This window comes from Otolemur garnettii, unplaced genomic scaffold (genome assembly GCF_000181295.1).
Source record: "Otolemur garnettii isolate 467f Iridium unplaced genomic scaffold, OtoGar3 scaffold00075, whole genome shotgun sequence".
In the NCBI taxonomy this organism is placed as follows: domain Eukaryota; kingdom Metazoa; phylum Chordata; class Mammalia; order Primates; family Galagidae; genus Otolemur; species Otolemur garnettii.
Window position 1 is genome coordinate 8,655,055 of NW_003852470.1, and position 23,306 is coordinate 8,678,360.

Here is a 23,306-nt window from a genome sequence, read left to right on the forward strand (position 1 = left end):
AAAAAAAAAAAAAAAAAAAAAAGGAATCGACCTACCATTCTTCATCTGGCTTCCTGCTTTTTGTCCTGAATTTGACCTTCAGATTTTTGGAGTGACCTTGACCTTCTCCCTGTTTGCATTCGATCCCACCTACCTGTCCTTTCCTCTGTGTTCTGAGTCACTTTGTGTGTTTCTTGTGAATCCTAGGATTGTGTCCCCCCTCCCATACTTAAGAAGGTCTATAATTTACTTCTGGCATCTCTCTCTAATTTTAGAGTCATAAAATTATGACTATGATTTTATATGCTAATCCTAATATAATATTTCACCAGACACTATTAACACCCTATGATGAGCAATGATTAAATTTGTGTAATTGTCCTTCCCCTGCCATCTCCTTCTACTCCTCTTTCTAATTTTAGCTGATTAATCACCTCCCTAGTGTTTACTTTGGCATTGTTAAATGTCCCTAAACCTCCACTTCTTAATTCATTAGTTCCGATATCTTTTAGCTGCCTTTCATCTTCCGCTGCTATTAATAACTCATTATAACTACCAGGACACCTGGCTTTGGGGCTTGCTTTCCACTCTAAGTGAGTTGGGAAGTTCTCCTAAACTTCTGCTCTCAGTCGCATCACCCTGCACAGGGAATAATAATCTGGCCAGGTGGGTTCTTCTCTGCCGCTGGCGTAGAGCTTAGCTGGGAAAACTTTGCCACTTTCTGTGAGACTCAGAGCAAGTTTATGTGATTTCATATGCTTCAGTTTCCTTATCTGTAAAGGGGGAGTAATGATAGTACTTCCCTGACAGTATTGATTAGATAAAATAAAAACGAGTAGTTAGAACTGTATCTGGCATGTAGCGTCCAGTAGATGTTCATAATCACACTCCCGTGACCCTGATTGCTGGCGCTCTGTGAAGTGGGGAGGTCAAAGTGACTGTCACAGAGGATGTTCACTCTAGATGCAGTCAAGACATGTAGGCAGAACCACGGCACTCTCCTCACCCAGCGGAGCTGTTTCGGGGGTAATGCACCAGTTTTTAAAACCCTGCATTCTGCAGAATTGTGCAGAAAGTTAGGGAGCTTATCTGGGCAGAATTCACAAAAGCAAACAACTTGGAACCAGAATGCTAAAGCTGACAATAATCCTAATGAAAATAGCAGCCTCACTTAAGATATGCTACCTTCTGTATTAAAGTACATAAAGGGCCTTTTAATGAAAGCTCAAGGTTGCTTGGAAAGGCCCAGGCTGCTCTGTTACGCTCCGGGGGAGGCTGGCGGATGACAGCACCGCCACCAGGCAAGGGAGGAGGAGCTTGCAGCCGCCACTGCCATGAAATGCCGTGACCCAGGGATGAAGGCTCATTGCTTTGTTGTCTTGTGTGTATTTCTGTTGCACAAAGATGGTAAATACCCATGTAGTAAAGATTTCCAAGGCAGAATGCGGCCACACTGGGGAAGAGGACGCTGCTGGTGCCGGGTGGTATGAACATTGATGTGCTGGGAAGCCTGTTGTGTACGAACCAAGAAGACTTTGGCCTTAAACCAGCATCATTCTTCTTCCCACCCCCGTGATGAGTGCACATCACACACACACCTGTATTTCTAGGTAGAGCACATGGTCTGAGGGGCCCACAGGAAGCCTAGCCAGGGGATTCTCCGAATCACTAAGTCCATTCCGAATTGTGGTGAAGGCACACTTTAGGTCTAGAAGATAAAACATTTCTTCTCATAATCCTCCACCCAGAAACTGCTAGTCTTTTTGGTGTTTCTGGTAAGTGTTCAGCCATCTCAGCAGAAATTTCTAAACCATGTTGGCTAATTTCGATTTGAGAGAAATGAAGACTTTCAAATTTGAGAAGACTTGATTCCTCCCAGTGCACATTTTTCCTCCCGCTGGTGCTGGCAACCTGTCACATGGGTGAATGCCTGAGTCCCTGTTGCCTTGTGTCATTCAGGGCTAGAAAGCGTCACATTTTATTACAGAATAGTCGTGGTAAAAATAATCACCAGGTATCGAGCTACTGTAATAGTAAGTACGATAAACTCTGCTCCTCACAACACCCCTAGAAGTTAGGATTTGTCTCCTTATTGTTACAAGAACTGCAACTGTCAAAGGTGGCATAGTTAGTACGTGGCAAAGTGAGTCTTTGAGCCCAATTCTGCCAGACCTGAAGGTCCCACATCTTTCCAGCAATCCCTCCAACCCCACGTGTTGTTGGCAGCAGATCCATCTGCCCCCTCTCAGGGCTCCAGCTGGGTTTGAGAACAGACCACTGGCGTTGTGAATTCTGCTTACTTGATGCCATCTTTTACACTTAGTTTCTACCATGACCTCTCTGTTTCGGGGAACCTTTTCCATGCTGTGTTAGCGTTAATGCAGGTTTAAGGAGTGGCTGAGCCCGTGATTTTTCTAAGCATTTTTGAACGCTAAAATCTTTGCTAAGTTTCACAGAAATCATTATTTTTCTTTTTTTAAAAAAATGCCCTTCCGATCTCCAGCTTTTATTTAAAGTCCACCTGAAAAATAACATTAGTGCAGCCAACAAAGTGGTCAATTGGCAAAACATTTAGAACCCAAGGCAGGCTAAGGGAAGGAGAAAGCGTAATGCTTTCCAATTTTATTCATATAAACTTCCACTGATTTTTTTCCACGTAGTAAAATGTGACTCTTAAAAGGAAAAGGAAAAGAAATTCTGCTTTTTAGTCCTGCTTTGAATTTGTAAGCGAGATGTAAATTGGCCTCAATCCTTGCATGTGCTGGAAGATAATGATCTTGAAATGGGTGGAAAAATTGAACAAGTGCCAGAGGAGGGAAGCAGAAACAAGAAAGAGAGAAATGTGGGTTTTCTTTTTAATTAACAAATCATTTTATAGTTTAAGAAGCCAAATGACACAACTTATAATTAAAAAGAAGACCCCCTGAGTCATACTCCTTGGTCCCAATTCTTTTTCTTCCAAGACAACAACTGCAAACCCTTTAGCTGTTTCTTCTGGTTTATTTTTTTTTTTTTAACCTCTGGGTTTCTGAATAACGTGTTTTTAGTCTTCTTTCTTGATTCTTTTTAATTAGTATTTTCTGTTGACTTTCTACAATGAAAGATGGGAATTTAAGTCTCTTAATGACCTAATTCCAACATATATTCCTCTCTTCCTCTCTCCTCGCGTCCATTCCATGACGGAGTTGTATTAATAATATTTTTTGTTAAGTCAGTATTCAGTTTTCACATCATGGTCATTCTTGAACTATAATATATTTATAGCTGGGCCAAGTAGTGTACTATACTTGCATTTCTTAGGCAACATTTTTGCTTTTACTGGAGGTAATAATTACTTCTTTTTAATAGTTTTCTAGGTACCTGTCACTGATTCTAAAGCTTTCTGATAGACCTGAAAATCTCTTCTGAATATCAGCAATTACCCTTTCGTTTCCTTTCTGGAGATATCCCTCTGGGAGCCACCTGGCCTCTGTTGGCCTCTGAATTGGTGAGTTCCTAGGCCTACTGCTTGGCTGTTAGGTCCTCTCCATCCATTCCTCTTGGAATTCTCATCACCTCTCTCTTGAGTTATATTCTGTGTTTCTTAGCTCCCACATTGCTCTGTTTTTCCCTTTATTTTGGTGGTACATATTGGTACGTATCTTTTGGAAATGGAACTTGGGAGGTAAAATTTTGGATTCCTTGAATTTATGAAAATGTATTTTCTTGATCTCACTCTTGATTGATAGTTTGGAAATAATGTTCCTGGAGAATTTTTGACAGGTTTATTGAGACATAATTCTTGTATCATACCATTCACTCCTTCAAAGTGTAAAACTTAGTGTTTTTTAGTATATACGTAAGGTTGTGCGGTCATCACTACAATACATTTTAGAACATTTTGGTTATGTCAAGAAGAAACCCCATACCTGTTATCCCTCAAAGTTTTGAAGCACTTTTCCATTGCCTCTTTACCTTCTGTGTTGCAATATAGGGGTCTAGAGGGTATTCATACTTCTAAACCTTTGCTTCCTTATTCCTCAGTAAAGTGTTTAGGAGTACTTCTATATCCCCATGCTAGAAACTGCACACTGTTATTTATACCTTGTTGTAGGTTGTCGTTGCTGGCACTTCATGCAGTCTGACATTCTTTACAAAAGTCTGGAAACTCATATTTTTCAGTTCTGGGACACTCTGTTTATAGTATCACTATTATTAATCTTAACTCCATTTTTTCCTGCCTACTTTTTTTGAATGACTATTATATGCACATTGAATCTCTTGCATTAAGTTTTTCTTTCTGGCTTCACATGAAATGCTAGCCAGTCTTCACTTAGTCACTTCTTGTTTCTTCATCTTATTTTATCTTAATTACCACCCCTCCAGAAATGTCTCCCCCATCTAGCCCTGAACTAAACCAGCTTCTACCTCCTATTTCTGAGAAGTCTATAACTCTCCTTTGCACAATACCACAATTACAGTTCAATAATTGGTTGTATATATAATTAATTGTACAGTTTAGCAGATTCTGTTTAGTGACTATAAACTCCCTCGTATCTGGGGGCTGGGTTTGCATTGAAATTTGCTGTACGCAGAGTCTGCTGCACTCCCTTGACCTGGTATTGGCCAGGATACAGTGCCTGAGTAGACAAATGTGGAATCTATGCTTGTATGAGCAAGATTTGAGCAAAAGTTTGCACTGTCTATAAAGGTTTTTGTAAGAAGGGACAGGTTAACCTTGTCCAGGAGCTATCCAAAACGTTTGAAAATAAATCGTCTTCAAATACTTTGGAAAAACCAATTTCTGTGCATTGAACAGCTATTTGTGGCATGTGTCTGTCAAGTAACTGAGCCTCATTTTGGAAAACTGCTTTAGCTGCGACCTTTTCTGTTGGTCACACATTTGTTTCCGAATCCTTCTTGTTCTTTTAGGCATATCAGCAGAAATTATGTCAAAGACCCCTGTATGGTGTAATAGCCATTCTGGGATTTAAAAATTTCATAAGCCCCTGAAAATTCTGCCTTAGTTTTTCCACTGATAAATTGTCAATGACCTTTGCCCCTTCTTCAAAATCATTTTGAGCAGTCAAATACAGAATCACTACCTTATTCCACAAATTGTTTCCATAAATGGGGTTTCTCAGCCTGAGCCTTCTTGGCATTTTGGGTAGATAGTTCTTTGCTATGGGAGTCTGTCCTGTGAATTTCAGGAGGTTTAGCAGATCCTGGGCCTCTGCCTACTAGCTGCACCCAGGTGTAGCCAGCACCCTACAAAATGTCTTCAGACATCCAAATGTGCTGTGGGTGACAAAAATCATCCCAAGTTGAGAACCACTTCTGTGCATGCAAACACCGTGTCCCGTCTCAGTCAAATGCAATGTAGTACCTGTCCAGGGCCTTGTTGATAATGTGGGGAAATAAACATTCCACAGTTCTCTGGAACCCACTCATGAGGTTGGTGGACTGGTCAGAAGAGCATATTGAGCCTTGGACTAGAATTGGAAGAGTTTTCAGAAGTTCCCGGCTATGAAGAATGTACCTGTGGTTCTCACCAGTTGGACTCACTGGGACAAAAAGTAGAATGTGCCTCTTCCAGGAGTGCAGTTTCTAACATGTAGAAGGAGCCAATGTTTGGGGAAGTATGAAGAAATTCTAATTATGGTAACTGGACCATGAAGTCAAACATAGTGGTCAGGTGGGACGGGATTTCCTTCATGTTTATTTAAATTCTAGATCCACTTTGGGAGAGAGATTGGTGTTTGGGGTGAATGGAGTGACTTAGTTTTCTGTGGTTGTGGCTTCCTGGCTAAGCCCTAAGCTTCACATTTGTGGAGTGGAATTAGGGAGCCATTGTTTTAATCTGATGGGTCTGTGATGGTGGGACAGGACAGGACCCTTCTCTCTGGGTCAGGAGAGAGCATGTTCTGGAACAAGTCTGGAATGAAGTTGGAATCAGAGTGGACTTTCTGTGTTAGGCAGGTGTCCTTCCATAGGACACCCACATCCTAATGCCCAGAACCTGTGAATATGTCACTTTATGTAGCCAAAGAGACTTTGCAGTTGTGATTAATTAAGGACCTTGATGGAGAGGGGATTCTGGATTATCCGGGTGAGCCCAATTAATCATATAGGTTACAAGGGTAGGCTTTTTCTGAGTATGGTCAGAGGACGGTGTGAGTCCCAAAGAGCTGTCAGGGAGATGCAGTGGTGCTGGCTTTGAAGGTGGATTACGGTGGCCTCCAGCCAAGCAATACAGGCGGCCTCTAGAAGCTGGAAAAGGCAAGGAAATGGAGTCTCCCTGGGGTCTCCAGAAAGGCGCCAGCCCTGCTGTCAGACTTCTGTCCCACAGCGTTGTTAGAGAACACTCTGTGCCATTTTTAAGCCACTGTGTTTGTGGCAATTATAGAAGGTATAGGGAACTTGTGCCACTCTCAGAGGTCAAAACCAGAGTGCAACAAGCAGAAAGCCCAGAGTGGGGTGCTCCCGAGCAGCCTTTTGTGTTGGGGAGTCTAAAGTCAGGATTAGAGGGGATACTCAGGCTCCTCCATGGAACTGGGGACTGCGCACAGCTGGGCCGTCCCCAGGGTCTCCCCTCAGAGCTTCTGTGAGTTTCTGTCCCGCTCTCCAGTCACTTCTGAAACAAGCTGTGTTGGATTCATTTGATTCTGAATATTTTTAATATTGCATTATGATTTTTTTCCCCTGACCTAGGAGTTATTTACAAATACTATATCTTTAGTTTTCAAACAGTAAACAATTTATCTATGTTGTATCAATTTCCAACTTAATCATGCTATGTTCAGGGAATGTGACCCTGTACAAGAAGGATTCTTGGAAATATTTTTAGCTGTATGGATGATGACAAAGCACTCGTGTGCTTAAAAAAGGAGCGTTCTCTAATATTTGTGCTCCAAGTTCTATGTGTATTCAATACATCAAGGCTATTATGTTATTAATGTCCTGTATATTTTTACTATTTTTTTGTTACCTTTATTTTTCAATAATTGGGAGAGGTGTGTTAATGGTCCTCTGTGATGACGGATTTGCCAGCTTTTACTTGTAGTGATTTTTATTTAATTTTATTTTTTGCCTATATTTGTTTGGGGGGGGGCTCCTGTATTAGGCACGTACAGTTTAAAATCATTCCGGTGAACTGAATCTTTTATAACGATGTAAAATTGCTGTGCATTAGGCTTGTGATGTTTCTTTCTTTTTCCAATTTTTTCTCAGATTTCTTACCTTTTGGGTCTTTCTATGCTGTGTTCTTGATGAGCTTCTCAGTTCTGTATTCCAGTTTACTAATTCTCTCTTCAGTTCTATTTAGCCCCTTGGATTAATCTGTGTATTTAATTGCACTGAATTTTTATTTCTGTAAGTTATATTTTTCTCTTTTTAAAATCTTCTTGCTCATTTTTATAGTCTCTTATTTCATTTTGATTTTTAAATTTCATATTTGATTTCTTTAAACATGTACAAAAATGGTGGAGAACAAGAGTTCTGGGTCTAGACTTCCCAGGTTTGAGTTCTGATTTTGCCACTCACAAATTTAATAATCTTGAGCTTCCTCGTACCTACGCCATGGAGCTGTCTTGAGGAAAAACATGACTTACTACGGTGGCTCCCCCTTATCCACAGGACACACACTCCAAGACCCCTACTGGGTGCCTGAAACTATAGATATTAGTGAACGCCACAGCTGTCCGTCAGAACAGGTTTCTGTCCATGTCCACCGTCCATAAATTTAACCTTTTTCCATCTTAACTAGTAAGTGTCACACATTGTGGCTGTAACTTTTGCTGTCTGAGGTGCAACAGCAAAACTAGCATGGTTTCCTTTTCCTTTTTCAGAACTTCATGAGTAGAAAATTTGTTCTTACTGTAGATCTTAGCAAGCTCAACAGATGCTATTTTTCTTTCCTTATTAAATTGAGACCTTTTACCTTTTTACTTAAAGGAAGCATTTTATAGCTTCTCTTTGGAATATCTGAACTGCTGGCATCACTACTTCTCCTGCTTTGGGCATTGTTAAGTAAAATATAGGTGACTTGAACATAGCACTGTCATAGCTGATCTGGTAACTGAGGTGGTGAGTGGGTAATGGGCGGGTGGCATATACAGGGTAGATACGCTGGACAAAGGCGTGATCCTGACCCGAGTGGGACAGAGTGGGACGGTGTGAGATTTCACCATGCTGCTGAGAATGGAGCACAGTCTAAAACTTATGAATTATTTATTTCTGGAATTTCCATTTAATATTTTCGGATTGTAGTTACTACAGGAAACCGTGGATGTGGGGAAACTCTAGTATTTGGCAAAGGACTTACAAAGGCGTGATGCATATTAGGTACTGTATAAATCTTTGATAAGGGAAATTTAAAAAATATGATAACTCTAAAATCTGAAGTTCTTCGGGATCTAAATTTGTTGCTTTTTGCTTCTGCCTTTTTGTCATGGAAAATGTTTTCTTGTGTATTTAATGATTTTTAAAAGATTATGAGTTCTTATGTGATTAAACCTAGTGAATCCTTCAAGAGCCTAAATTGAAGACTTTTCTTTAGAAACAATGCGTTTGTGCTTCTGCTGGGAGCCAGTGGACGAGACTTTCGGAGGCTTTTTTAACCCCCATTGCGGGTCTTGGAAAAGTCTTGAGTTCAACTTCCCAGGCTCTCCATGGTGGTCAGACTTGGTGCCTGATCCCAGCCCTGCTGGGTGTGTTTTTCCCTCTGCCAATCTTGGCTGTTTTGTTTGTACACAGCTCATTACTTTTCTCTTCCACTAACAGCTCTGTTCCTCCTACTTGGAGATTTTTTTTACTTGCTTGCAAACACGCTAATGGTTTAAATCATTTGTTTGATTTAATGTCACCAGAATCTTGTTGCATTGTATTAGAAAGCTCTAAAGTATTTAGTCTGGCATTTTATTGATGGTGGAGATTCTTTGTTTTTATTTAAAGCAAATTAACATCATACAGTAAAATGTCTGAATGTGTTCCAGCATTTTCTTTTGGGGCCTACCTTCTGTATTTTCCTGATTTGAAGGAAAGGCGCATTGCACGGAAGTGTGGTAATATCACACAAGGGCATTTTGTTTGGTTTTTAAATTTTTTAAGTAGAGGGAGCTGAGTCGAGTCCAGAGAAGCCCCTCCCTCTTTCTGCAGTCTGAAGCCTTTGACGTCAACGCTTCTTTACTTGGACTGTGTTGCTGGGAGTCGGAACTTCCAGTTGCAGAGAATTAAATATCAAGGTGTCTTTGTGATGTGGAATAATCTCCCTGGAGGAAGTGGAAAAAGCCCCAACAGTGCTGTGATTTTCAAACCACGCCTGATGATTGGGAAACCAGGCAGGAGGGACATTATAGTTCCAGTTTTCAGGACACTCTCATAAAAAATGGATGTGGCTGTCACAAAAGAAGAAAATATACAGCTCTATGTCAGATAAGGACTATATTCATTCACCAATTGCCTTGCCTCCTCCACACTGCTGGACCCCACAGCATGCCCTGTCCCCACGGCTGTCCGCAGCTGCTGCAGTCTCTTGGTGAAATTTTCACTTTACATCTGTCTTCCCCTTCTGCAAAATCCACGAGGAAAGGGATCATGTCTAGTTGTCCTTTGTGTTCTCAGAGGCTGCTCGGATGTTTTCTGCTACAGAAGTTGCAGGGATAGGAGCAGGACTCACCACCCCTGGCAACACTTGAACCTTGCCCCGTGGATAGGACTTTCAGACAGAATTCACTCCTACCCCAGCACCATGCTGATTGGCACCTGCCTTTTCTATCATCCTGGATTATCAGCCTTCTTAGTTTTAATGAAGAGCTAATTAAATTTTAATTTCTTGATGGCTATGACAGATTATCCCCATCGGTAGGGCTTAACAAAGGGTTAAGCCTGAAAATCCATGCCCTGGATGTGTCTGGAAGGAGCATCTGAATTATGTCACAGCTCAACTAACAATCCTATTTGTTGGGATGGCATTTGATAGTGTATTAATTATGATATTATTATCATTATTTTGAGATGGGGTCTCACTCAGTTGCCCAGGCTAGGGTGCAGTGGTACCATCATAGATCAACTGTAGCCTTGAACTCCTGGGCTCAAAGGATCTTCCTGTCTCAGCCTCCCAAGTAGTGGGGGCTACAGGCACCCGTCACCATACCCAGTTAATTTTTAAATTTTTTTTTTCAATATGGGGTCTTGCTATGTTGTTCAGGCAGTTCTCAAACTCCAAGCTTCTACCAATCCTCCTACCTTGGCCTCCCAAAGTGCTGGGACTATAGGTGTGGGCCACTAGCCTTGATAGTATTATTATTTTTCTTTTTTAGTGGGGAGACAGAATCTCTATCACCCTGGGTAGAGCGCTGTGGCATCAGGGCTCATGCCAACCTCAGACTTTTGGGCTTGAGTGATCCTTCTGCCGTAGTCTCCCAAGTAGGTGGGACTACAGGTGTAAGCTGCAAAGATAGCTAGTTTTTCTATGTTTAGTAAAGATGGGGTCTTGCTCTTGCTTAAGCTGGTCTCGAACTCCTGAGCTCAAGCAGTCCTCTTCCTCAGCCTCCCAGAGTGCTGGGATTACAGGTGTGAACCACTGCGACTGGGCTTGATAGTACTGTTCTCATTTATAACTCATGTTTATACCATGGAATGGTTACTATGTGCCAGCAGGCACTGTGCTCAGGTGCTACATGCACTGCCTCATTCAGCCCTCACTGTGCCAGGAGGTAGAGTTGTTACTTATCTCACAGCTGGGGCTCAGATGTCACATGACTGTCACACAGGTTGCAGCTAGTAAGTGGAAGAGCTAGAATTTTAGTTTGGTCTTCTTGACGTTAAAGCCTAAGGGCTTAACCAGTATACCATAACATCTCTTCTCAATTTATGCATTAATATGTAGCCTCCTTGCCAGTAACTTTATTATTTTTAAAAGGCTAGGTAGCTTGTCAAGCTTCTGTAGTTGGCAAACAATGAAGCTGGATTCAAGCCACAGTGGCTAGCATTCACTTTCCTACTCCTATTCTTACTGTAAACACCACCACAACAATTTCAAGATGCCTTAGAAACCCATAAAATAAAAAAGTACATTTACTAAACAAAACAGTAGTTTCACTGATGCCTCAGAATCCAATAAAATCAAATTTTTAAAGTGCTGAAAGAAAATGAATATCAATCCAGAATTCCCAACAAAATTATCATTCAAAAATGAAGATGAAATAAAGCCATCATTCAGACAGTAAAATTTAGAAAATTGTGTTGTCAGCGTACCCAGTTTAAAAGAAATGTCGACGGGACTACTTCAAGCAGAAAGATACGGTCCCAGATCAAAATGTGGAAATGCAAAAATAAGTGAAGAATACTAGAAAAGGTAAATAAGTAGGTTTATACCTATCAAGTGTACAAAACAATAATAGGAATGTCTTATGAAATTTAAGATACAGGGACAATTAAAAATGAATTCAAAAATACAGCAAAAGCTGGTGGGGTGAATAGACTTCAAAGTGTTTTAAGGTTCTAGCATAATCATGGATGTGGTAGAGATTATCATTTGAATAATACTGCAGTATCACAAAGATACATCCTGTAGTCCTTAAGGTAATTAATGAAAAGAGTAGTTCAAGTGTATGACTAATAAGTTAATAAATAGAAAATAGAATAAGTGGAATGTTATACCCAACAATTACAGAACTGACATTGTCACATTGTTTTCAAGTGTACATGGAACAGTTGCTAATACTGACCATACACTGAGCCATAAATGACATCTCAGCAAAGGCCAAAGGGTTGACCTGATTCAGAGTATGTTCTCTGTCCACAGTCGTACTAAACTAGAAATTAATAGTAAAAAATAGCTAGAAACTATTTAATCCCTAGATATTGAACTATACACTTGTAAATAGCTCATCATTAAAGAAAAAATCAGAACAGGAATGAATATTTTGAACTGAATGATAATGAAGATGTGACTTGTCAAAATTTATGGCATGAAACTAAAGCAGCACTCTGAAGGGACTTTATAATCTTAAATGCAATATTAGAAAAGAGAAAAATAGAAAATTAGTGATCTTAAGAAGCTATATAGCCTGGCATGCCTGTAATCCTAGCACTCTGGGAGGCTGAGTTGGGAGGATTACATAGGCACAGCAGTTCAAGACCAGTCTGAGCAAAAGCAAGACCATTTTGTCTACTAAAAATAGAAAAACTAGCCAGGCATGGTGGTGCATGCCTATAGGCCCAGCTACTTGGGAGGCTGAGGCAGGAGGAACACCTGAGACCAGGAGTTTGAAGTTGCAGTGAGCTACAGTGATGCCCCTGCCTTCTACCCAGGGCAACAGAGCAATGAGGGAATATAACTAAAAATCTTTCAGACATCAAAAAATTGATACAAAGAACAGTTTCAGGCCAATGAAATGGAATATAGCCGAAAGGCAGTAATTCTTAAAAAAAATCCTGGGTTACCAAAACTGACAGGAGAAGAAATAGAAAATATAAGTGTCCATATCTACTAAAAATGTTAGTTCATTGTTAAAGATTGTCCCATGGTAAAAACTCCCATTTTCAGAAAGTTAACATTTAAGGGAAGAACAGCACCTTTTTTTCTCCCCTTTTTTTAGAAATCTAGAGAATGGAAAAGGGGGGAGCCTTTCCCAACTGTGAGTTTGGCATAACTTTGATGCCATATTTATAGGTCATGGTATGAATTGCCACAGACAAAACTAAGTCTGAGACAAAGAACAAAGTCTTCATAAACTGGGGCAAGAAGACCCATCCGTGGTCATGTTCACTCTGGCAGCACTTCAGAGGTGACAGAGAGCTGAGTCAGCTTTATAGTCTCTAGTCAGCAAAGGTTCTATTGCACTGGAATTTGGGGGAGCAGAGGAGATTTTCTAATTGGTCATCAGGTACTTTTCATCACCCTTGATGGACTCCAGAGGGCTGTTCCCGACTGTCTGGAGTTCCACCTCTATTGAATGACCCACAGAGCCCAGCAGCCCCCGCCTCACATCCTTCTCTGTCATCTGGCAGCCTCAGCTTCCTTTTGTGTCCAACGTGCCACAGTCTCTCCTTCTTCCATCTATAAGGTGCGTATACTCTAGAGGAAGATAAAGACATTATCCGATAATTCCAGAGAGGGGTTTACATTTACAAATGGAATTACACTAGAGAGAAAAGAACATAGGAGAAGAAAAATTAGCTAGATTGGAGGGTTAGGACAGGCTTTTTGTTCAAATTTGAGGTCTGAATAACTTAATGGCAGACGGGAGGCACGGAGGCAGGAGAGAGTGTAATCAGTATCAGGAATTGAAAGGAAGAACCTAGAGGATAGGAGGTAGGCAGGGGTCTTGTAGAACATAGGAGGATCTTGTTCCTAATATGAAAATAACAGAGTACTTTATATTCTAAAATACCTAAAATAAGAGATACCTAAAATAAGATATTTTAAGCAGGGAGTGACATGTTAATCATGTCATTAGGAGTCTAATGACATGATTTCATTAGAAAAGTGAGCTTCTGGCGGCAGGATAGAGTGGGGAGCAGGTGAAATGCCAGGGGACCATCTTGAGAGAATTGCAATAGTCCTGGCCTTGGAGAATGAGCTGGGGCGATGGCAGTAGGGGTGGAGTAGGAGGGGTGGCAGCAGGAGGGCAGTAGGTGGCTACATCCTAGAAAAAATGCAGCTGTTAAAATTGATAGCACTTGGTAATCGATTGTAGGGGAGAGAGAAAACGTGGGGTGACAGGGACGACTGGGATTTTGGCCTCCCTGGGTGGATGGAAGTACCTTCCCTGACGTCGGGACCCTGGAGATGACCCTGTGCAGAGTGGAAGACACGAGTCAGCTGGTTCAAGGCAGGTTAATTTGCAATGTCACTGTGACACGGGTGGGATCAAATAGACAGCAGGGTAGGCTGCGTCCTTGCAGTTCAGAAGAGCCTGAGTCATACTAATAATTAATTACCATTGTAACAGAAGTAGCGTATTTGTTTTTTATTTTACATTTATGAAATTGTTACTTGGCCTTCATTTCCATTTTTTTCTCCCTCTTCTTTTCTTTGGAGAAATTATCTTGATTTTTCTTCCTCCTTCCCTCTTACTGTTTGTGTGCTCCTCTTGGCAGAAGAGTTTCCTAAATTCATCACCTTTCTGTCAATGGAGGTCGGCTTTCTCCTCTGTGGTCTGCTTTGCTGGGTCACGACTGGACGTTATCAGCTGGCAAACAGCAAAGGGAACCACGGTTGCAAGTCATTTGGAAATTATTTCAACGTAGGAAACAGGTTGCTATTTTGGGTGAGGATAATTTTCCAGTGCAAAGGATGTGAGCTGTTGTGGAGATGTTTTTCAGAAGGCACGCTTCAGAGCATCCAGCTCTCATGCCTCAGAGCATCCAGATCTGTAGTCGTGGGCTCACACTGGTAAGCTCACACTGGTAACTCTCAACGGAGGGAGGTGGGGTTTGATGGAGCCTGGCTTCCAGGAGGTATTCAGAAGAAGCTAGTGGAGAGGAGAGAGAAGAGAATGTGTGAGAAGAGGAGTTGTTTCCAAGCTTGTATAAAAGCGCCTAAAAATTTTCTTGACAAGGCAATGAGATGAATCAGAATGAATAGAACCAGCTGCTCTTTCTAAATACACTTCTCCTGGATGGCATCCATTCTAGCTGGAAACTCAGAACCTTGTTGGGGGAGATCTCAATGCTGAGGCCTAGCAGAGTCCACGGTGAGGAAAAGATTGCAAATATGTCAATGGACAGAATTTTCTAAAGGACTAAAACTTGGTGCTTAGTTCCAATATTTAAAAAATTAAAAGGTGAGGGAAGTCTTTTCTACATGCTTAACAGTTAATGTGACAAAAAACTAACAAGAGAGGAAAAATGTGTTTTCCCCGTGAAGGTTGTTTTGTTTTGTTTTGGTTGTCACGCTGATCTGATTGATCTTCACTGTGGGAAGTCGGATTAGGGCTGTTTTACCCCCGGTTACTCTGTGCAGTAGGATATGACGCCAGCGGCTTCAGGTCTATCCATCACTGGCTTCTTCATGGGATCGGGGTTGTCTACGTGGCTGTGACAGATGAGGAGGAAACCAGCGTCTCTCAGCGATGCAAGATATTAATATTTTTGTGGTTGGTGAGATCTAGTCTGTTATATTCTCAAATAAATTTCTTAGCTGCAATTTCTAGACCAATTTGCAACCTTTACTGAGACCATTTTAACACAGGGGACTCCATTACACCTCTGTTGTGTGTGATGTGACTTCTAAACACAGAAATAAATATTTGTGTGTCTTTCGTGAGTGTGCTTCCTCTGGGCTGGGTATTATGCTAAGAGTTTAAGAGGTTTTACAGCATTTAAGGCTCACATTAATTCTGGAAGGTTGGTACCTTTTATGTATCCATGATTTCCAAGGACACATGATTCCCAGGTTATGATTTCTATGTTATAGATAAACAGTGGTGTTGATGGGTCACTTATGCAGCCAAAGTCACACAGCAGGTTGAGTGTCCTAGAGCTGGGGTCTGACCCAGTGCCGTTGGCCTCTGGTTCTGCTCTCCTTACCTCTCCATGGAAGAGGCAAACATCATTAGAGTGTGAAGTCCCAATGGTGTTTTGTTTTCTTGTAGGAGTGACTGGGTGACATCCTATAAAGTCATGGTGAGCAATGACAGTCATACCTGGGTCACCGTCAAGAATGGATCTGGAGACATGGTGAGTCTCTTCTTCCCTCTAACCACGGCCTTGGTGCCTGGCTGTGCGAGGCTCTGCAAGGGGAGGTGATATATGCCCTGTCCTGTGGAGGTTTCCTGATTTCATGTTGACACAAACCTCCCCCAAGAGACTGATGGATGGTGACCCCCTTCCTCTTCCCTAGATCAAAGTGGCAAGTGGCTTATGGTGAGGGCTAATGTGGAATCCAGCCCGAGAGCTGCTGGGCTGCAGCCTCTCCTGTCATTCACAAGTTAACCCTGGAAGAGATGAGCAAAGGATGCGCTGGCGCCTTGCAGCTCTTTGTAATAGTTTCCTAACTTTCTTTAATGGTCGCGATCTTGTAGCTACATGAATAGCTCCCGCTTAGTCAGTTCTGACCTGCCTCTTTCCTCCTCTGAGTCTCAAGTGCACATTCCTAGCATGGCATCCAGTGTCCTACGCCTCTGGCTCTGTCTACAGCCTGCCCTTGCAGCTTCTTTCTCATTTTTACCCTGATATGCACAGTCCTGGGCCCACTGGAAGTGAACGCTGCTCTTCTGCCTGTGAACCCCGCCTTTGGGCTTCTGCAGTCATTGCTGTTCCTTTTCTCTCAACCCTGTCTAACCCCACAGAGCTAACTAGTGTCCTTCAGTGCTGGTTCAAACACCCCCTGTTCCTCACCACTGAGCCTGGTCCCCTCCTGAAACCTCAGTGCTCTCTGGCTGTCCCTTTGCCGTGACATGAATAGATTTGTCCTGCAGTGTAGAATCAGCACACTCTCCTCCCTCTACGCACATACGCTGAGGTAGCCTTCCTGAGGGCAGGGTCCAGGCCTGCTTCCTCCTCCTTTTCCCTCAGTGCCCAGCGCAGGGGAGGTGTCCGCAGTAAGGGCTTGCTGAAGTGAGTTACTGACTCCTTCATCCTCAACTCTAAAAGTCTCCTTTTCCGGCCTTGAGCACACATAGATATTTGAAGGAAACAGTGAGAAGGAGATCCCTGTTCTCAATGAGCTGCCTGTCCCCATGGTGGCCCGCTACATTCGCGTTAACCCGCGGTCCTGGTTTGACAACGGGAGCATCTGCATGAGGCTGGAGATCCTCGGCTGCCCGCTGCCAGGTGAGTCCGCTGTCCCGTTCTTCCTGGGGGCCCGATGCACACACCCCAACGAGGCGAGAAACGTAAACCGCGCCGTAGTTTCCTCATGTAAAAAAAAAAAAAAAAGTCTACTGTAGAACATTTAGAAGACATAGGTGAGCAGAAAAGAAAATAAATTTTTCTCATAATCCCACTCAGAAGCATGGTGGGTGTTTGGGGTGCTGAAGGCCTTGCCACGTGTGGCTTTGCCTCCTGTGGTTTTAAGATGATGCACACCACTCAGAGGAGAGCAAAAAGAACTGTGTCATCCACTCGTGTGGGGTGTGCATGCCATGGAGTACTAGTCGGCCATAAAAAGATGGAGAGTTTGGAGTTTTTGTTACACTCGGGTGGATTTGGAGAAGACTCTCCTAAGGAAAGGACCATCAGAATGGGAAATCAAGCATCTCGTGTACTCAGTGCCAAGTTGAGACTTTTAGGTAACCAATGACAGGCCCTTTTAGCTGCAAGGGCAGGTTGTGGACAGGGTCAGAGGTGTAGGACACTGGATGCCATGCTAGGAATATGCACTTGAGACTCTGAGGAGGAAAGAGACAGGATCAGAATTGACTAAGCTGGAGCTAGCTATTCATGTAGCTAAATATCGAGATCATTAAAGAAATTTAACTGAACAAAAACCTCAGTTAAATTCATGATGGGGGAGTGGGGAGGGAGCTTGGTAAATTCCCACCTAACAAGCACAGTGACACACTTCCTGGGTGAAGGTCACAACTACAGCTTGGACTTTACCAACGCAAACAATGTATCGTACACACCTTCGTATTAATCCAAAGTTTAAAAAATGGTGTAAATAATGGGGGGACACGTTGACAGATTTGTTGACAGATCTTGCTACACGGGGTAGTGACAATGGGGTAGGAGGAGGTAAAAGTTTGTTTTAAACTTGACCGTTTACGTGGCCTTTTTTACTTTAAATAGCCCCACTCTTAGATGCCTGTGTCTTTGGGTAGATACTCACTCTGCTGGGTTGCATTCCCCTTGCCCTTTTTTCACACGATGGTATGTGGGCATAACCTATGGGTGGCTTAAAGAAAGAGGGCTTGAGGCCATGTGTGCCATCCAGGTCCTTGGCACTGTCTGCTGGGGATGGGCTGACCTGGCTTGTAGCTAGAGACTCTCGTGCCCCTGTGGAGCCTCTGCAGCCTCTTTGCCCTGACCAGACATCTCCAGGGAAGGCAGCTGGCCCTGAGGACAAACCCATAGCAGCTGTTGACCTGCAGGAGTTTCCACACTCAGTCCACCCACAACAAGGCCCGGGGGGCAACCGAGCACAGCTGTGGCTCCTGCCTCTCATCCTCTCCGAGATGTGGCCTGGCCCTGTCCCTTCCGGCACCTCCTGGGGGCAGGGTGCCAGGTCTGATGCTATTTCTGTAGTTACTACCCCTGTCTGTGCACTTACACTGACTGCATTTCCAAAGTGTATGTAGGGCCATTTTATTGTTTTCTTCTCCTATCCTGTAATATTCATGATCTTGCTTGGCCAGGCATAGATTTGGAGAACCCAGACCTTATACTGGTGAGAAAGACGTCTCTATCCACCTACCTACTCACCCTCCCTCCAGACAGATTTCTTGTTTTGTGTCTGTACTTAAGGAGAGTGCAATTTTTCTTTCACGTCATTAAAACCATCAGAGACCATCTGTCTTCTAGATGCCTTCTAGCCTGGCCCACGGACCCAAATCTCATGATTTTAGTCTGCTTCATTTACTTGGAAATTCAGTTGTTTCCAATATTTTGATTCTATAAACAACCTCAGAACGAATATCCTTATTTCTCTGTCATTGTTTGGGGGTTTTTTTTGTGTGTGTGTGTGTGTCCATGATTATTTACTGAAATTAGATTATGGTAAATGGGATTGTGTACAAGGAATGCACACAGTCCCGAGGCTGAGGTAGAGAGAAGGCCGATGTTGGAGCCCTGGCTGGTTTTGGAGTTGGACCTCCTTCTGTAGCTGGTTAGTACCCAGCCCCTGCTACCCTGGGCCTGTGGGCTCTCCCAGCACAGGGTGTCTGTGGCACAGATGTCGGCAGTGCCTTCAGGGAGGGCTCGTGGGCTCTGGCCCTCTTTATGCCAGGCCAAGAGTCTTGCTGGCCCGTTCTGTGCAGCACAGCCTTGGTCTGCTTGCTTTAAAAAGTAAGGTCATGGTTTTTCTCTGTGGGCAGGAATTCATCTGTTGTTGGTAAAGGGCACAGGGTAGCCTTTGAGAGTCTCACGGAATAAATATTTCCTTGTGAAGTTATTCTGTGTGGGTGTGTGTTTGAAGATAGGTTCTGGAAGGTCCTTTAAACACTCACAAAAGCAGAGTCACGTCATGCAATCTGGATTCAAGTATGGACTCAGAATGGTTCTAGTTTCCACCCCCCAAATATTTAGGGCCATTTTTCTTTTAGAAGTGACTTAGTAGTCTGTCCAGAGGGGAGCTGGCTGTTCCTCCCTGCTGCCTGGTGACGGTCACATCTCCAGAGCAGTATAGGGACCCCAAATGAGCCTGCTTATTGCCCCAGTACCAGTGAGATTCCTTTGTAAAAGGAAATGAGGCCACAGCCAGGGAGGACCCGACTCAGCCAGACCAACCCAGGGTGACCTCGTGGTCTGATGTAGCCACCCAGAGTGGCCACCCAGAGTTCTAGAGCTTTTTCTAGAACTCTTCTTTATAAAAATCCATTTTCCTTTGTTTCTATGTCTCTCTACCCCTTACCCTCCTATGAACCCTCGGGTGGGGCCAGACAAGCGTGCTGGGGCTTTTTAAGACTTTATGAACAGGGTGGCACCTGTGTCTCAAAGGAGTAGGGCACTGGTCCCATATGCCGGAGGTCATGGGTTCAAACCCAGCCCTGGCCAAAAACTGCAAAAAAAAAAAAAAGACTTTATGAACAATGTTTCCAAAAATATTTGAGCTGGAGACTGAATTACCACGGTCTATTAATAGGATTTTTTAAAATCTCCTAAATAAAAGAAAACGGGGATTTGTTGTTCAGGGAGGTACAGAGCTTTTACGAGATGAAAGCATTCTGGAGACGGATGGTGCTGATGGTTGCCCGACACGGTGGATGTGCTTAACGTCGCTGAAATACACACCTACACATGGTGAAGATGGTAAACTGCACGCGAGTGTATTTTACCACAAATAAAAATAACTTTATTGCTATTAATTAAAAAAGGTAAAAATAAAAGTCAAGTCCTTTTCTCCAAGTTTGGATAGATTTGTCCACTTTGGACTAAATATATATGCTTATCGGGACCTGGTGAGAGCTTCTGAAGATCAAATTTTAGTAATGAAACTTTCAGATTAAGACCCATGCCTATTGCAGACAACACTGCAATGCACACTGCCTGGTTCTTAAAAAGACTCCGTGAGCTTTGCACACACCTGGCCCCTAGGGTGACAGGGTTGGTGTCCGGCATCCTGGGAAATGACCTTCAAGACAGTGGGATAGCGGGGCGTGAGCTCCTGGCTCTCTCCAGCAGCTTTTTCCATGTATGTGTGACTTTGACCTCTTTGGGAGACATGGTCATTCTCTTGCCTCCTCTTTCTGGCCCCCAGGTCTAAGCGACTCCCTCTGCACAGTGCTGAGGTGTCAGGGCTCTTGACTTTGACTCAGAGAACCCAGTGATGAGCTTCTGTAGGTCTGTGTAAACGAGCTCACTCTCCCTCCAGCACAGAGAGTTGCCAGAGGGCAGAGCCCAGGAATCATTCCTCCGGGTTGGCTGGGGCCAGCCGAAATGCTGGGTCTCCTTCCTCCCCATATATACACTCAGTCCATGCTCATCAGTTCATAATTACTGAGCAGTTATTTTAATTACGAACCCACTGCCTGTCTTGCTGAACTATAATAGCAATGTTCCAGCCAGCTTCCCCCCATCAATAACATGTAAATTGGGAGAAGTATGGGCTGTCACTGTTAGGTCATCAGAGGTGCAAAGACTTTTGACATCGCTCTGTCTGGCTTTTCTCCCTTCCACTTTCCTTTACGAAGTCAGGCTACTAGTTTGAATGCCTCTCGTGCCAAGGAATTGATTATGAACTGGGCTCTAGGCCTAGGCTCTTGAAAAGGCAGGAATCAGTTCAGGGGAGGGGGACCCAGTGCCCTCATCTCCCGTGATCCTAGGCCAGGAATCAGTTCAGGGGAGGGGTACCCAGTGCCCTCATCTCCCGTGATCCTAGGCCTCCTCTGCTAATGGTGATGCTCGTTCTTTTCCACGAGCACAGAGGAGCTCACTGGAATTGCTCCACCAGCTGCAGCTCTCTGGTTTGCCAGGGCCCTTTAAAAGAAGTGAGTTCACATCCCTCTTGGGGGAAGCCAGGTGGAAAGAAAGGGCACAGGTTTTGACTTAGACCAGACCTGGGTTCAAATCCCACTTTCACTCCTCAGCAACTGTGGTCTCAGGCAAGGAGCAATGCCCTTGTCCACAGCAGTGATTTTCAACTGTTGTACCTTGAGAGGATCGTAGATGTGCTATGAAAAAATTTTAAAGATCATTAGTTAAATTATTTTTGAAAGAAGTTCAGAGCACAGTTAGTATATTTTTTTTTTACTCTTTTTTTTTTTTTTAAATCAACATAAGTGTGCCGTGGAAGTTTTAGTACAGGTTCAAGTGTGCTGTGAGATAACAAGGGCTGAAAAACACTGGTCTGTAGAATGGAGGTCAGACCTTCCCTATAGAAGTGTGGCTAAGTCCTCTAACTGCTGGGGTCACATTTCATAAAACATCCACATCAAATAACTCAAGCTCCTCACAGTCCTGCGGGAAATCCTGAGTCCCCTCCTGAGGATTTCAGGGGACTCCGGTGTGGCCTGGCTGCCTCCTCCCCTCCTCTGCTCTCAGGCCTTTCCTACCAGTGACTCTGGATTCTAGAACAAGTCTCCACTGTGCTGATTTGCACAAGGGACTGCTGGGGCAGGTTTGGGGGGACAGAAGGTGGAGCCGACAGTCATCGTTTCCCTCCCTGGGGTTCCTGGTCCTCCCAGCACAGGGGACCATTGCTTGCTGCCTTTTCCCCCGGGCTGGCCCTCTGCCATGTCGCTAAGGCTGTGGTCTCCGCATGGCGACTCTCTTCTGTCCCCACGTACTGTCTCTGTCTCTCCTGTGCTCTCACCTCTTGTGTCTTGGGCTTCTGAGTGGGACCTCTGGGTTTTTTTAGACAGAGACCTTCTCCCAGCCAGGCGAGGGGGTGCCCTGCCTTTCAAAGCCACGAGTTCCATGAGAAGAGCTCTGCCGCACCCCTCGAAAGCAGAGGAGAGGAGGCTGCTCTTGTTTTTATTTTTAATTTTACAGCCGCTCTTCCGTGCTGCCCTGTAGACACTGTGGAGACTAAATGAGACCGTGTGTGTACAGTGCCCGCAGGCACTGGGCGCTCAGTAAGTCTTATTTCCCCCGCTCTCTTCCTTCCTGTACTGCCCTGGCATTGGCGGACTCCTGTCTAAGGTCACTGGAACCTATGGATGTGGGTGGATGTGACAGAAGAGAATCCATTTCTTCTTATCTCCACTTTGTCCTGGTTCTGTTTTCCACCCTTCCTGTGTGACTTGCTGAGGGGGTTAAGCCTCTACTTTTCCAGAGACTGGAATGCCAAGGCCTCCCCAGCAGGTCTCCCCTGTGCAGAGCACTCTGGGGTTTGTGGTTGAGGGTACAGGTCATGGGGGTCATCTTAAATCCTGGGCCTGGGTGTGGCTACACAGCAAGACACCTGCTTTACCCTGAACAGAAGCAGCTTAGCTCAGAAAGATGGACGCCCTCTTGCAGGGGGCTTTTGCTCAGGGCTCACCACGACTGAGTGCACCGGGCTGAATGGTGTCACCCAGAACCTCAGACATGATCTCATTTGAAATTAGTCTTTACAGATATAATCAGTCATGTTAAGGCCATGCTGGATTAGAGTGGGCCCTAAGTTCAAAGACTGGTGTCCTGAAGAAGAGTGAACAGAGACACAGGTGCACAGGGAGACCGCGAGGTGATGGCAGAGGCAGGAGTGAAGAAGCTGCGAGCCGAGGAGTGCGGCCCCCAGCAGAAGCCGGAAGAGGCAAGGCAGGCTCCTCCCCTGGACCTTTAGAAAGAGCATGGCCCTGCCCAGGCCCCGTTTTGAATTTCCATCATTCGGAACCCTGAGAGAATAGATGCCTGTTGTTTTAAGCCACCTACTTGGTATGTGGTACTTTGTTATGGCCACCCTGGGAAATGGAGACACTGACAGATGCAATGTTTCTTTGCTTATCCTGAGGATCTGGCTTTAACTCACTGCCCCTTGTCCCCACTTTCCACTTTCCATTCTGCTGTGGTAGTGGGGTGGTAGCATCACCGCAGCAGGTGGACCCCTCTTAGAGGACTCCTGGGCCCTTGAAAGTGTTTCTTTTTGGTAGGCCTTTCATAAATAACTTTTTTTTTTTTTTTTTTTGTAGAGACAGAGTCTCTCTTTATCACCCTCAGTAGAGTGCTGTGGCATCACACAGCTCAACTCCTGGGCTTAGGCGATTCTCTTGCCTCAGCCTCCCAAGTAGCTGGGACTACAGGCGCCTGCCACAACACCC

At 44.0% G+C, this 23,306-nt stretch overlaps 1 protein-coding gene across 1 annotated transcript in view; it reads left to right on the top strand.

Annotated features, from left to right (window-relative positions):
* Positions 1–23,306, top strand: part of CPXM2 (carboxypeptidase X, M14 family member 2) — a 117,672-nt gene that overhangs the window by 61,803 nt on the left and 32,563 nt on the right. Inside the window, exons 5-6 of the mRNA XM_003794077.2 lie at positions 15,561–15,645; positions 16,590–16,740. Coding sequence (XP_003794125.1) covers positions 15,561–15,645; positions 16,590–16,740 — 236 coding nt within the window. The remainder of the gene's footprint in view (positions 1–15,560; positions 15,646–16,589; positions 16,741–23,306) is intronic.